General features: G+C 42.0%; 1 protein-coding gene across 2 annotated transcripts in view; it reads right to left on the reverse strand.

The window, feature by feature from the left end:
• Positions 1-5,739: 5,739 nt before the first annotated feature.
• The window catches only part of LOC128704573 (uncharacterized), a 78,987-nt gene continuing 68,306 nt past the window's right edge, over positions 5,740-16,420 (reverse strand). The window contains exon 3 of one of the 2 annotated variants that reach the window (XM_070080218.1): positions 5,740-14,518. In XM_070080218.1, the coding sequence (XP_069936319.1) occupies positions 14,466-14,518 (53 nt within the window). In that variant the 3' untranslated portion in view covers positions 5,740-14,465. The remainder of the gene's footprint in view (positions 14,519-16,420) is intronic. The other variant, XM_070080217.1, reaches the window with a different exon arrangement.

The following is a 16,420-nucleotide window of genomic DNA, read 5'->3' on the forward strand; positions in this document are numbered from 1 at the left end:
AAAAAAGAAAATACTAAACAATAAGAAAAAAGAAAAAAAAAAGGGTGATCGGACCCCTAACCTCATTATAAACCTTAGCAAACATAACTTACAGGTGACCACATTAACAGGGCCAAATATAAATGAAATTAAATAAACATCCATTGAAACTAAACCTTTTAGGTTTATATAGTTAACATAATATGACTGTAACAAAGGTTGACAACCTTCACATTAGTCAATAAGAGGAATGACCTACATCATAATCTCATTAAAAGAAGTACATGATCTTCCACAACTAACAGCCTATACAAGAAAATTGCCTAAAAACATACATACGCCTCACTACAATCCCTCTTTAGTCATTGAAAAATAACGAAAATCTTAAGCCTCCACTTATACTTAATATTAATCAGCGTCTTCCACAGGATGAGCACATTATATAAAGTAAAGAGACAAAACCCCAGTTGTCAGGGTAATGCGTGAAGGACAACCACAATATACCAAACAAAATAAAAAAGGTGTTAATCACAACCTCCACATTAGTCATATAAACGAGTGATCTACATCATAATTCCGTTAAAAAAAAGTATATACTATCTCCCAACTAACCCCCAATACAGGAAAAGTCTCTAAAACACATACTTTCCCCATTACAAAACTTTAATGAGTCATTACAAATTTATGGAAGTCATTAGCCTTCCAGCCCTCAACAGGAGGAGCACATTATATTGCCATACGAATATCGGACATGAAACATGTTCAATACTGCTGTACTGTTCTTTGAATAAAATATACAAAAAAAAAAAATTACAGAACTAAGGATGGGATTAATGGATACAATTTCTTGTATATATTTTTTTTATTGTATTGAACCTTTGTCATATGTCATGTTATATGTAAATTTTATATATATGTAAGGTTTTGAATCATGAATGTGTATATATTTCAGTTCACGACCCTGTTACTGTGTTTATTTTTAGCTATGTTCTTGCTGTAAGTTATTGTTGTATGCGAGTATATAGGTGCAATCCTTTTTGTCAGGTATTTTGTCGGGTCTATTTTGTCAGTGTACGTACCTTTTGTGTCGGGTCTATTTTGTCAGTGTACGTACCTTTTGTGTCGGGTCTATTTTGTCAGTGTACGTACCTTTTGTGTCGGGTCTATTTTGTCAGTGTACGTACCTTTTGTGTCGGGTCTATTTTGTCAGTGTACGTACCTTTTGTGTCAGGTCTATTTTGTCAGTGTACGTACCTTTTGGATTGAGATCCATACTGTTTCCTGTTTATTTTTGTTACGCTGTATTGGTTTTAAATAATTTTTTTCTTTTTATATTTTAAGTAGTTCGACTTCAGTTCTCACAAACTAGTATTTAAAAAAGGGGTGTCAAGGAACCTCTTAGTTGCTCTGAAGAAGCCATCCAAAGCTTCAAAGAAATTAAAAGGATATTTTCCAACCCCCCTGTCCTAAAATTACCCGATATTAATAAAATATTTTGTCTCCGAACAGATGCTTCCCATGACTCAAGAAATCATAATGACACGATTGCAAACAAACCATACCCCCGGCCGGGATTGAACCCGCGGTCATAGAGTCTCAAAACTCCAGCCCGGGCTGGAGTTTTGAGACTCTATGACCGCGGGTTCAATCCCGGCCGGGGGTATGGTTTGATGCTTCCCATTCTGGACTCGGGGCTGTACTGCTTCAGTATTATGAGGAGACTCCTTTCCCAGTATCTTTTGCCAGTAAGAAGCTTCTGCCCAGAGAAGAAAGATATTCCACTGTGGAGAAACAATGTTATGCATTAGTATAGGGTATAAGTAGATTCAAATACTACCTATAAGGAAAACCCCTTGTGCTTGAAACAGATCACAAGCCACTGATGTACTTGGAGAACTTTAAGGTTCAAATAGCAGACTCTTGATGGGGTTTAGCTGTTCAGCCCTATAAGTTTAAAGTTGGATATATATCTGGCTCAGAAAAACCACTTTTCAGATTGGCTGAGCTGAGGTTGTACATAGTTCTTTTCCCTGTTAATTTACTTACTGACTCTGTCCATAAGTTTTGGAAGGGGGTATTGTGAGGGAAAAGTGGGTGTAAGTGGGGTTAGGGTTGTTCAGGCAACCAGAAACCATTAGCGAATTACGTCGTGCACCCCCCCCCTCTAGTGGGCTGGGGCAGTACTCTAGTTCCTGGTGTCTGATTTGTTTCAATTTCTACTCTGGGTAGTATTGACCTTACCTGGTGTGGGTTGAAGTTTGGAGAGTCATTTCACCTTCACTCTTCTGATCAGGTCAGGTGATCTACCAGGAGTATTACTGTTAGTTGCTTTCTTTAGTTTGCTGGTTACCAGTAATGATTTTGGCATTTACCACTTTCATTCTTAAATGTTATATTATCATAACCATTGGTAACCAATTTATTTTTTCTTATTACCAGCTCTGTTCATGGCGTGGTCATCCAGGATAGACGCCAGATAGAGTAGCAAGACGCTTGTTAATTCGACTACTACCAGCCCTTATTTATTCTACTTGTGGTGCTCCAACCAAGTGGTAGAAGAGATTCCAAAACATCGGACTGTTACCATCTGCCCAGGACAACCTACATCATGTTTAACATCAGCGATCTGTCCAGGACCTTACCTACTCCTGCCCAACTACAGCACCAGAACCAGAGGCCATTTTTCTTATATTTAAATTTAAAGTAAAATCCTCAAAAGTCATTATTCTCATTTTTCCTAGAGTGGTTTCTTTATTTTTCCATTAATTTTTTGTTCAGATGGAAGGTGTTCCACTGACAAGCCACACAGCACAACCATAGTTGAATATAAATGACTAATGGATGAGGGGAATCAAATTGTTTAATGTCTTGTAAGGCAATGAGGGAATCTGATATGATCACAAATGTCGAAGGAGGCATATATGTAACACCAAGAAGCACTATGAGGATGGCATACAACTCTGCAGTAAAAATACTAACCAAGTCTAACAAATGTCCTTGGACAATATCATCAGGAAACACTGCCATGAACCCAACACCATTATTATAATCAAAAAGAAGCGCTAAGCCACAAGGGCTATACAGTGCCCCAACACCATCAGAAGATTTGGAACCATCTGTATAAACAGCAACAGAATGAGCATGCGATCCGAAGTGACCAAGAAAAAGAAAGAAGCAGTAATAGGTAAAAGAGCTTTGGCACACAGCAGTAAGGGAGAACAGACACATTATTGGAACCTCCCAAGGGGATAGGGAAAAGGCAGACGCTAAATGAACATACAAGGGAGACAAGTGGAGAGAAGACCAGAGTGAAGACAAAGGGAAAATGGAGTAAGCAGGGGCGTCGAACAAATAATGGACTTTTACTAATGTCCGAGACCAACCTATATGTAAACAGAACACGAAGGTCATTAGAGCAGAAAAAGTAACGAAGGAAATGAGCATCATGACGATCAGCTAAGGAAGAGACATTCACCTCAGCATAGAGGCTTTCAACAGGGGATGAACAAAAGGAACTAAGGTATAAACGTAGACCATGATGATGAAAGGGATCTTAGAGCGGTAAGAGAAGCTGCAGAATAGACTTTGTCTCCATAATCCAGCTTAGACAAGACTAGGGTGGAATGCAAACAGAGGAGAGTCCAGTGATCTGCACCCCATGAACGATGTGCAAGAATTTTCAGGAGATTCAGCTGACATGGAAAGCAGCTGTCAAAGAGAAAATGTGCGGTTTCCATGTCAACCAGTGATTCAAGAGAAGGCAAAGAACCTTGACTGTATCACGTTCTGGAATACGTGAGCCATGTAAATACAATGGAATATTAGGAACAAGAGGACATCTAGTGAAGGCGATGAAATGGGTTTTTGTACTATAAAATTTAAATCCATGAGAAGTGGCCCAATGGGAAACCTGGTCAATCGCATCCTGAAGGTAGGCCGCTATCGGGTAAGTCAGCTCCTGCATAAGCTATAGCAAAGTCGTCCACATAAAGTAATGACCAAATATGCAAGCCAAAAGAAAAAGGGTAGTGCTAAGGACACAACCTTGTGGGATACCCTCAGCCTGAACAAAGTCTGAGGAAAGGGAGGCACCAACCCGGACATGAAAATGTCTTAGGTAAGAAAGCAGTAAGGAAAGTTGGCAGATTACCGCAGAGGCCTACATAGTGGGCTTGGGCTAAAATGTTGTACCTCTAAGTGGTGTCGTATGCCTTCTCAAGATCCAAAAAGACTGCTAGGATGGAGTGTTTGTTAGCAAAGATATTTTGCACATATGTATCTAACTGGAGCAAGGGGTCCAAAGTAGTGGCCCTTGCAAAAGCCATATTGGTGAGGAGACAGACTATAGTCTCCAAATACCATATCAGACTTTTATTAACCAATTGTTCCATCACCTTGCAGATTACACTGATCAGAGCAGTGAGAGGAATCAAGCCCCGAGGTGCCTTGTTTGCGAAAGGGTAGGACAATGGCAGATTTCCATTGTTGAGGGAGAATCCCTCGTGTTCAAATAAGATTGAAAAGACGCAAATGGGCTGAAAGGGCAGTAGAATGCAGATGCTGTAGCATACTGATATGAATGTCATCAGGTCCAGCTGCCGATAACTGGCAGGCAGAAAGTGCGGATTCTAGCTCTAGGAGACTGAAAGGTATGTTGTAAGGTTTCATTCCATTAGAGGAGAAATCCAACAGCAATTGCTCCTTGGCAGACTTAGATGCAAGAAATGAGGGACAAAGGTGAAGCCCTTAGGAGACACAGACAAGATGGTTCCTGAGTTCCATGGCAACTTAGAGGTTCTTCAAGACTAACACCAGCAACCCACAAAACGGGAGTTGGGCTGGGAGTGTACTTGCCACACAACTTCCGTACCTTCTTCTAAACTGCACACATAGGGGAAGACGAGGTAATGGTAGACAGTCTTGCTAACAAGCGAGTTTAGCCTTGCATATGATGCGGCAAGCAACTGCCCTTGCCCACTTAAAATTAAGATGATTTGAGGTCAGATTATATTGATAATGGCCTCATGCAGCACATTTCAAAGCACTGCACGGGCACTTGCAGGAGACAACCAATGCACACATGTCTGAGAATGCCTGCCTGAGGTTTGAGGAATAGAATGTGATGCCACAGTCAAAACTAAGGTCGAAAACTGGTGCACTAGTTCATCAATAGAGGATGAAAGAGGGTCCCCACAAAAAGTGGTAAGATGAGAGTACAAGTCCCAATTCATTCATGCAAATTGCCAACGAGGGCTATGAGGCGATCGGGAATATGTAGTAGAAGTATGCAGAATGGGAAAGTGATCACTGTCGTGTAAATCTGGGACAACAGACTAAGTCCAACTGACGAGGAACAGATAGAAAGATCAATGCAAGAGAGAGACTGAGTGCAAGAGTCAAAATGGGTAAGAGCACCCATATTTAAAACATGAAGAGAAGTCTCCAGTTGATCACTACAAGTCACAGTGGGACCCTCCCCACAGATGATGGCGAGTGTTAAAATCACCTTACAACAAGATGGGCGGCAGTAGAGATCAAAAACGCAATATCTGAGACAAAGAATGCACAGGAGGGAGAAAGATAGAGAGCAAATTGTATACCATCTGTGCAAATAAATACGAGCTGCAGTATAATGCAGAAGAGAACGAACAAAAACTTGTTGATATGGTATACCAACATGCACAAGAAGCACTTTCTTATTAAATGATTAATCAGGAAAGGGATCAGAATAATGTAACAGCACATAGCCCGAAACGGAGCAAATAACAGTTGAACGAATTTTGGGCTCTTGTAACCTGACACATATTGGGGAAAACTGGGAGAACAACACTTGGAGCTCTCCAAAAATTACCCGAGGCTACGAATATTCCATTGTAAATAAGACATTATTTACAAAGACAGGTATGCCAACAAGGAGGAGCAATAAAATCTGTGGGCTATTAGTATCAGTAAAGTCAATGTTTGGGGGCAACAGTAAGTGTGTAAGCAAGGAGGAATCAGAATGCTGTGAAGGAAAAGATTGTTGTGAGGGTCATGAAAAGGAACGGGTAGAAGGTGGCATGTCAGTGTGCATCAAGGGGGAGAGGAACGGTTTTGCCCTTAAGTAGTATTTGAAACCTAGACAACATGTTTCTTTTCGCCTTTTTCCTTAAAGTTTGATAGAAAAAAAATAAGTTATATTCTATAGGTCTTACATTCCTTTTTCTACAAATTTGGTAAGATTTACAATATTCTAGTTGACATCAGACAAAAGATAGAACTAGATAATCATCAAATAAAAGGGAATGAGTGAAATGTCAATAGACTGCATTATACAAAATGTTGATATTTTTTTTTTTTTTTGAGGAAAAAAATCCATAAAAACAAAACGGTAATACATATCATAAATCCCTTCTTTAGCTTCATAGAACCATCACTCCTTAATAACATGTGATAAAACCATGATGCTCCTAAAAAAAATTCTTTGCAGGAGACGGAAAATAACATCAATAACTTATTCTCGAGTTATTCACATACATTTTGCGTGAAACTCTAGGGTCGCCGCGCACCACCTCTCACCGACCATCACAACTCTACTCTCATCAGTGACTCGTAAGTCACTGAGGTACTAGTTGTGTGTACAGTGATCACTAGCTGACTCAGATGATGCCAACAAGTATATTTGGATAGAAACGATCATAAAAATCATAATTTTTGGAGAAAAAAAAAACCTGAATTGGCATCCTGTCGTCTTGATGACCTCAGCAACAACAACAAAAAAAAATCGGAAAAGATACTTAGAAATGTGCTAGAAACAAGCTGATTACATCAAAATGATGCCAGAATTATGCACTAATTTTTTTCAAAATTTTTCGAATTTTTTTCAGAGATAGTCTCACAGAGCGTTCATCCCCACCTCAAGAGTTTCACCTATGGAATATAGTTGGAGATAGTGTCAAGTCTCACAGCCGATAAGGAAGATGCTAATACCATGATTTCAGAGACAGATGAGGTAGAGCAAGAAGAGAGCTGGGAGACTATGGAGGGAACCAAAGAAGTCTGAGAGGGGCAGGGAGAATGAACCTGGAGACATGCACTGGCAGGGGCAGAAGAATCCTGCAGTGGAATAGGAGAGGAAGGAGGCTGGAAGGTAACTAAGAAGACTGAGTGGGGGAACAGGAGAAGAGGGGACTACACAAGGGAGGTTAACCTCCATCATCATGTGAGAGTTAGAAACAGGTGAGAGCTAGGCACTGAGGTAGAAGATAGATTCAACTTCACAGGTGATAGGCATGAAGGTGTAGGAATATGAAATTGCAAATATCAAACTTAGGCTGAAGGAATTTTACAGGAGACAAGAATCACAGGAAAAACTAAAAGCCCTAAACGAAACTGAAAAAAAACCGTAACACTTCTACTCTTATGCCAAATCTAAGGGAAAAACAACATCCAGTATTGGGCCCCCTGCTTAGGCGTGTTCAGCGAGCCACTGCCCAGACTAAGGGTCGACAGTCCATATGAATTCTTTATGAACGAAACCCAAAATTTGGTCATCTCAAAAATCTCGGATATTATCCTAGCTCCACAAGATTTTGAAAAGGCAATGCCATGCCCATGCACTCTGCCCCAGGCCCAGATTCATGGCACTCCATGTTTATCAAACAGTGCAGAAAGCCTTCAGCATTCTATGGATAGGGAGCATGGACACAGGGGGTCATCTCACACACACTTAAAACAAAAGACATAGCCCCACTCTTCAAAGATGGCAGTAAAGCAACTGCAAAGAACTACAGACCGATAGCACTAACATCCCATATCATAAAAATCTGAGAGTTCTATGAAGCAAGATTGCCAACCACCTAGATACCCATCAGTTACACAACCCAGGGAAACATGAGTTTAGAGCAGGTCGCTGCTGCCTGTCCCAGCTCCTAGACCACTATGACAATGTCCTGGGTGCTGTAGAGAATAAACAAAACACAGATGTAGTATACTATGCAGACTTTGCTAAAGCTTTCAACAAGTGTGACCATGATGTAATAGCACACAAAATGCAGGATAAAGGAATAAAAGGAAAAGTTGGTAGATGGATCTATAACCTCCTGACAAATAGAAGACAAAGAGTAATAGCAAACGGAGTAAAGTCCCAGGCAGCTACAGTAAAAAGCTCTGTTCCACAAGGCACAGTACTCACTCCCATTCTATTCCTCATCCTTATTTATGGCATAGACAGAGATGTAAGTCATAGCTCCATGTCTTCTTTTGCGGATGACACCAGGATTGTCATGGCAGTAACCTGCGTCGAAGACACTGTGAGACTCCAAGCGGACATCAACCAAATCTTCGAATGGGCCACTCAAAACAATATGAAGTTTAGCAAGGAGAAATTTCAACTACTGAGATATGGAAAACTTGAGTAAATTAAAAATGTATCAGGGTATACGACAAATTCTAACCATATAATAGAGCAAAAAAGTAATGCGAATAACCTGCGAGTGGTAATGTCAGAAGATCTCGCCTTCAAAGACCACAACAATGTATCTATCACATCTAGGAAAATGATAGGATGGGTAATGAGAACCTTCAAAACTAGGGACACCAAGCCCATGATGAATCTCTTCAAATCGCTTGTTCTCTCTAGGCTGGAATACTGCTGTACACTAACGGCCCCCTTTAATGCTGGCGATATTGCTGACCTGGAGAGTGTACAAAGAACTTTCACGGCACACATTAAATTACTGGGAATGGTTGAAGGTCCTTGATCTGTATTCCCTGGAATGCAGGTGAGAGAGATACAGTAGGACCCCACTTATACAGCAAGTTAGGTTCCAGGCTACTGCCAGAAAGCAGAATGTCATTTTTTCCACTTATAAATGTCAGGTAACAAGTTTACACTAACATAAATTACGTTAGCAATAGAACTAGGCATTAAAAACAATAAAGAGTAAAATACACACACAGTACACCCACTACTTAACTTAAAATATTTGTAGTCTTATTAATGTAGGGTGAGAGGTGAGTTTAATTTGTAGGAAGTAAGGTCTGGGAGGTATGGTAGCCAGCCAGGTCAGCCCACTCCACCAACACATAACATAATACGATATTTAATTAAAGCTTCCCAGAGTGATAAAATACATATACAGTACATTCATTAATTACCTTAAAATATTTGTAGTCTTAATGTAGAGTGAGAGATGAGTTTTATTTTTAGGAAGTCAGGTTTGGGAAGTATGGTAGCCAGCCAGGGCAGCCCTCCCCACTCCACCCACACATAATGTAAACAAACCAGATGAACGCGTCTGGTTTTCGTCACTTTACATCGTGTACAAGTTGTCTCCACATTGATACAGTAGAATAAATAAAGACAAACAGTCCCATTCTCACCATTTTTAGAAGAAATGACGCCATGAGTGAAGGAATATTTAGGTACACATACGTATAATTATCAGTTATAATAATGATGTAGGTATATAGTCCGCCTGGGCTACATACCTATACCTACCTACATAGCTACACGATATTTAACTTGGCCCAGAGCCATATTACCATCAACATACCATGTTCATTAAGTTTAATCATTTCTAACAACTACCTTCAGATACCATCACAGCAAAGGGAGAAGTAATGAATAATTCATGCCGAGAATTGTAAACAAAAGTGTTATGTATTAAGGGGAGTGACGTAATGTTTTCCCTCCGCCCGGCTACTACACCTCCATAGTATATAAACATAAAATGTTTATAGGCTATATAACATGTTTCTTATATAATTTTGGAGAAAATATCATGGATGGATTAATGAAAATGTCTATATTTATGTAAAATTAGACATTTAATGTGCCAAAGAGTGATTATTATTACATAATAAAGAGAATGTAAACAAACCTGGTGGTGCATGCCATATTTGAAAGATTGCTTGCCCTATAGAAAGTTTTGGTCATAATTTGAGATTGCCATATTACGGAATGCCATAAGGCGAAACACCGAAAAGTGGGGCCCTACTGTAAGATAATACAGTGGACCCCCGGTTTACGATCACCTCCCAATGCGACCAATTATGTAAGTGTATTTATGTAAGTGCGTTTGTACATGTATGTTTGGGGGTCTGAAATGGACTAATCTAATTCACAATATTCCTTATGGGAACAAATTCGTTCAGTACTGGCACCTGAACATACTTCTGGAATGAAATAATATCGTAAACCGGGGGTCCACTGTATACATTTGGAAGGTCCTGGAGGGATTGGTGCCAAACCTGCACATGAAAATCACTCCCTATGAAAACAAAATACATGGCAGATGCAGCATTCCCCCAATGAGAAGCAGGGGTGCCATGAGTACAGCGAGAGACAACACTATAAGTGTCCGAGGCCCAAGACTGTTCAACTGCCTCCCAGTATGCAAAAGGGAGATTACCAATAGACCCCTGGCTGTCTTCAAGAAGGCACTGGACAGGCACTTAAAGTCAGTACCTGACCAACTGGGCTGTGGTTCATACGTCAGTTTGCGTGTGGCCAGAAGTAACAGCCTGGTTGGTCAGTCCCTGATCCACTACAAGGCCTGGTCTCAGACCAAGCCACGGGGGCACTGACCCCCAAAACCATCTCCAGGTAAACCTTATTCGGGGAAGCCAGACACCTTAAGGTGTGCTTGAGGCAGAGGCATTAACAGAAACGGGTGGCATCTCGGCACCTGGAGCAGCTGATGAAGCGACACCAGCAGAAGGTACAAGGGATTGAGAAGAGTCTAGAGAATGGTCCAATAATGAAGCCAGGCCAGAACAAGATGTGGGAACAGAAAGGGGCCATGGAGGAGGACGGGGGTTGTCACAAACTGAAGACTCCATGATAGTGGTGCTTCTTTCTAGTTATTTTAAAGATAAAAAGAAGGAAAGAAAAAAAAATAAGGGACAGTCACTAGAAGGCATGGAAGGGCTGTAAGTTCTTCCCCTCATCTGAGAGTGCCTCGAGCCCATGAGCAGTGCAGATGCAGCGTGGAACCCGTGCCATACCCTACCCTTCATGCCATAAATCAGCACTCCAGGATAGCGATCTAGCCACCTCAGTGGACAAAGGAAAGGGTTTACCTGGAGAGGGTTTTGGGGGTCAGTGCCCCTGTGGCCCGGTCTGAGACCAGGCTTCATGATGGTTCAGGGTCTGATCAACCAGGCTGTTACTGCTGGCCGCACGCAAGCTGATGTACGAACCACAGCCCGGTTGGTCAGGTACTGACTTTAGGTGCCTGTCCAGTACCTTCTTGAAGACAGCAAGGGGTCTATTGGTAGTGGTCAGAAACCTGCCACAAAGCATACCTCCTTTGGCTGTCACCTCCCAGAACTGACAGGCAGCCTCTGCAGGACACCCTGCACACTTTTCGAAGATCCAGGAAGGGAGTAGGGCACTTCCAGACAATTCAGATTCCATGGCAAACTACAACACCCCTAAGGGACTCCATGGAGTGGGATGAACCCCAGCACACTTCCCTCTACTTAGAAACCTTAATTCCAGAGGGGAGGAACCCAGAAACTACAAACATGACAGGAAAAGGGGAGGGTTGGGAGGGGGAGGAAAGGAGGAAAAAAAGGGGGATGGGGATGATGGGATAGGGAAGGAAGGATTGGGGGGGTATTTAGGATCGGTCTGAGAAAGGAGGCCATAGGGTTTAATTCCCTAGACCAAGAGCCTCTTTGCCACATCAAGGACCCCCCTCCTTGAAGAGGCTAAGTGTGCACAATAAGGTTGTTATGCAAGTTGCTGTATTGCTGTTTAAATGTATGGAGAAGTGTGCTATTATTTGATAAACATAATTGTAAATCATAATGTACTGAACTAGGGGTAAATGTAAACCATAACTTTAGAAATATGCTATGTATTTTGTGGGAACTGTAAAGCAGTTTAAACTGTGGAATATAAGATATCCTGTTGGGGATTTATTTTTCAACTGTGTGGGGTCACGGCGTCTGTAAGCGTGGGTGGCGAATGGGAGCCAGTCAAGTGGAGGCAGCATGGAGTGAAGGCTGGTGAGATGGTGTGTATTTAAGCTAAGTTTTGTAGTTCTGTACTCCTTTTGTTTAGCCAACTAAGCCATAGGCTCCTTTATATGATACTTACCAGCATGCTCACCTGGGCTTTGATATGATCAGGGTTCTGTGGGATGAGTGAGGACTGATGAAATAGGATGAGTTGGTCTCAGGAGGAGAGTAAGGGACAGCGTCTGCTGGGCACCAGCCCCATAGGTACAGGTGTCTTTGTTTTGCGTTGACTCTCCAGCCGCAGGCTCCCTATGTACCTTTATTTGGGCGTCTAGGCTTAGAGCAATATGAGGGTGTTTTTTCTAGTGTGTGTTTATATTGTTAGTAATAAATGCATATTTTTCAAACAAGGAATTTTCCCTAAACCCTCTGATAACCAACCCATTGATGCATTAAATGCTGGTTTAGCGCTTTTGTTTTGACTGGGATAACCCTGGGTGGCCTAGGTTTACACGAGATGTGAGTAACTTTTACCTTTGCCCTTAGACAAAGCTTTAAGCCCCAAGGAGCTCTCACTTTCTTCATAACAAAGGCTAACAGATTACTAGGATTTATTTCAAGAAGTACAAGTAACAGAGGTCCAAGTTATTTTACATCTCTATCCATCACTAGTGAGGCCTCATTTGGATTATGCCGCTCAGCTTTGGTCTCCTTACTACAGGATGAATATAGATTCATTGGAGAACATACAGAGAAGAATGGCTAAAATTATTTGTATAAGGAATCTCCCATATGAATACAGAGCATTGGATCTTAACTCTCTGGAAAGGCATAGAATGAGGGGAGATATCATCGAAGTCTATAAGTGGATGATGGTCATAAACAAAGGTGATATTAATAAAGTACTGAGGGTGTCAAACCAGGTAAGAACCAGAAATAATGGATTTAAGTTGGATAAATTTAGATTTTGAAAGGACATAGGTAAGTACTGGTTTTTGAGCAGAGTTGTGGATGCATGGAACAATTTTATGAGTAGAATGATCAAGGCTAGGACCTTGGGTAGCTTTAAAAAGAGATTGGACAAACATATGATTGGGAGAGGCTGGGTTTGAATGGTGTCGTAGTTCTTTCTTCTTTTAACACACGTGTCGTAGTTACGGGACTAAATTCTTGGGTACCTTGGGGTACGAGTGGTTTTGATAAGGACCTGCCTTGTATGGGCCAGTACACTTTCTGCAGTATTCCTCCATTCTTATGTTCTCATGTATTGTTAGTGAGCAAACTGTAAAGAATGCCACGAGTCATGCACTTTCCATTGCCACTCCTGGATGTGTAGGCAACCACCAGTAATAAGTCAGAAAAAAAGAGCCTCTAACAGTTTCTCATCAGAGCATCACCTGATATTTACTCACATAATTCAGTTTCTATTAGGTGGAGTAATACACCCACTGCAGCACTACCGATGAAAGCTACATTAGGTGGAGTAATACACCCACTGCAGCACTACCGATGAAAGCTACATTAGGTGGAGTAATACACCCACTGCAGCACTACCAATGAAAGCTACATTAGGTGGAGTAATACACCCACTGCAGCACTACCAATGAAAGCTACATTAGGTGGAGTAATACACCCACTGCAGCACTACCAATGAAAGCTACATTAGGTGGAGTAATACACCCACTGCAGCACTACCAATGAAAGCTACATTAGGTGGAGTAATACACCCACTGCAGCACTACCAATGAAAGCTACATTAGGTGGAGTAATACACCCACTGCAGCACTACCAATGAAAGCTACATTAGAACTGAGTAGAAAGCAATTCCTTTTCATTCTGTCTGGGAGATAAATTTTGCAAGAGAAATGTCCCCATAAGAAGAGGTCGGGGTAATTAAGTGTGGCATAGATGCCCCTTGAAGAAAATGCAATAGTGATAATACAGTGAATTAAAGTGTCTACAAAATAGCAGAGTATGCAACAGTCACCTCCATGACATTACTGTGACTGATTGTTGCTCTCAAAACACCTCCCATCAATTGTCAACCTCACCAAAGATACAATAGTGATGGTACAGTAAACTAGAGAGCCAGCACAACACCACAGTCCACAACAGTCACCTCCTTTATGTTACTGTGGTCAACTGCTGCTCTCAATACATTCATCCCACTCTCAACTTCACCAAAGATATTGCTATACTGATTATATGTGGCATCCCTGGTGATAATGGTGAACTGGGTACTAAAGTGACTCCCTTGCCACCACGGTGATGACACAGCACCAACTTTGCCTGATTCCCGGTACTCATCCTGCTGATCAGACAGCAGTGGGGCTCCTCCCTTTCCATTATTATGCTGGTAGTCTCCACCTGTAACACTTTCTCCTGGTTCACCTTTGTACTCTACTTTAAAAAATGTTGTGTTGTGGTAGGATGGACCTCTCTCGCCAGAAGACAACCACACAAACTGTGTGGCCAGCCCAGTGTCAGGAGTCAGGCGGATGTGAACTCTGCCTCTGATTAAACCAGCCCATGCAAGGTCAAGAAATACCAGGGTGGAAGAAGTATCCAGTACCTCCATCACTTTGCTGTGCTGAAAAAACAATGATTATTAATAAATAAAATATTAAGTGTTATGGGACTACAAAAAATTATTTATTAGGTAGCCTCATGTCTCAGAAAACTTGAATATCAGTCCCATCTGTCAGATGACAGTGGTAGCCTCATGTCTCAGAAAACTTGAATATCAGTCCCATCTGTCAGATGACAGTGGTAGCCTCATGTCTCAGAAAACTTGAATATCAGTCCCATCTGTCAGATGACAGTGGTAGCCTCATGTCTCAGAAAACTTGAATATCAGTCCCATCTGTCAGATGACAGTGGTAGCCTCATGTCTCAGAAAACTTGAATATCAGTCCCATCTGTCAGATGACAGTGGCAGCCTCATGTCTCAGAAAACTTGAATATCAGTCCCATCTGTCAGATGACAGTGGTAGCCTCATGTCTCAGAAAACTTGAATATCAGTCCCATCTGTCAGATGACAGTGGTAGCCTCATGTCTCAGAAAACTTGAATATCAGTCCCATCTGTCAGATGACAGTGGTAGCCTCATGTCTCAGAAAACTTGAATATCAGTCCAATCTGTCAGATGACAGTGGTAGCCTCATGTCTCAGAAAACTTGAATATCAGTCCCATCTGTCAGATGACAGTGGTAGCCTCATGTCTCAGAAAACTTGAATATCAGTCCAATCTGTCAGATGACAGTGGCAGCCTCATGTCTCAGAAAACTTGAATATCAGTCCCATCTGTCAGATGACAATAGCAGAGACATAGAGAAGGGGGTGAAGCAGTGGGAGTAAGTAAGAGGAATGTGAGGGAGCAGGTGAGTTGTAGAAGAGGAAGTAGGTGAGAGAGGAAAGACAGCAGATGGAAGATAGAAAGAGGTAGCAAGCGAGAAAGAGAAGAGAAAAGTGAGAGAGAGAGAGTAGGTGAGGAGAGGATAGGGAGCAGGTTGTACAAGAATGGTATACAATACTGACAAGATGAAATTAAGACACACGTGCAACATCTGGGTATCTTTATTATAGACATTTCGCCATCCAGTGGCTTTATCATTACAAATTCTAGGACATAATTATGTCCTAGATGTTGCACATGTCATAATGTCATCATAGAGAGCAGGTGTGAGAAAAAGAGAATAAGGAGCTGGAAAGAGGATGAGGGGGTGAGAGGAAGAGGGAAAAGGAAGCAGGTGAGAGGAAGATAGAAGGTTAGAGGTGAAAAGAGAGGAAAGGAACAGGTGATGGGAAGGAGAGGAAGCAAGTGAGAGGAACAGAGAAGAGAGAGTTAAGAAATGACATAATTTATTTTTTGGTGAAAATATTCTAGGAAAGTAACAAGGAGGTGGAAAAGGTATAAGAGGAGGATGATAGAGAGAGATAGAGAGTGTGTTTGAGTGTGAGCTAGAGGGTTAGAGAAAGAGGAGGAGGAGGAGGAGGAGGAGGAGGAGGATAGAGAGAGATAGTGTGGTTGAGTGTGAGTTAGAGCCCTCTCTAACTCACACTCAACCACACTATCTCTCTCTATCCTCCTCCTCCTCCTCCTCCTCTTTCTCTAACCCTCTAGCTCACACTCAAACACACTCTCTATCTCTCTCTATCATCCTCCTCTTATACCTTTTCCACCTCCTTGTTACTTTCCTAGAGAGAGAGGGGGGAGGGGAGTGTTAGAGTGTGTGGGGCATGTGGGTTGGGTAGTGTGCTTGCAGGCCTAGGAGGCGAGGGGAGAGGGAGGGGGAGAATGGAGGGTAGGTGGAGGGAAGATGGAGGAGGTATAGGAGGAGGACCAGGAGGAGGAAGAGAGGGAAAGAGATAGGTAGGGGAGGTTGGTTGGGAGGAGGGGGGGAGGGGGGGAAGATGGAGGAGGTAGGAGGAGGAGGAGGAGCAGGAGGAAGAAGGGAGGGAAAGAGAGAGGGAGGGAGGGAAAGAGAGGGGT

Source organism: Cherax quadricarinatus, unplaced genomic scaffold (assembly GCF_038502225.1).
Source record: "Cherax quadricarinatus isolate ZL_2023a unplaced genomic scaffold, ASM3850222v1 Contig227, whole genome shotgun sequence".
Lineage (NCBI taxonomy): Eukaryota > Metazoa > Arthropoda > Malacostraca > Decapoda > Parastacidae > Cherax > Cherax quadricarinatus.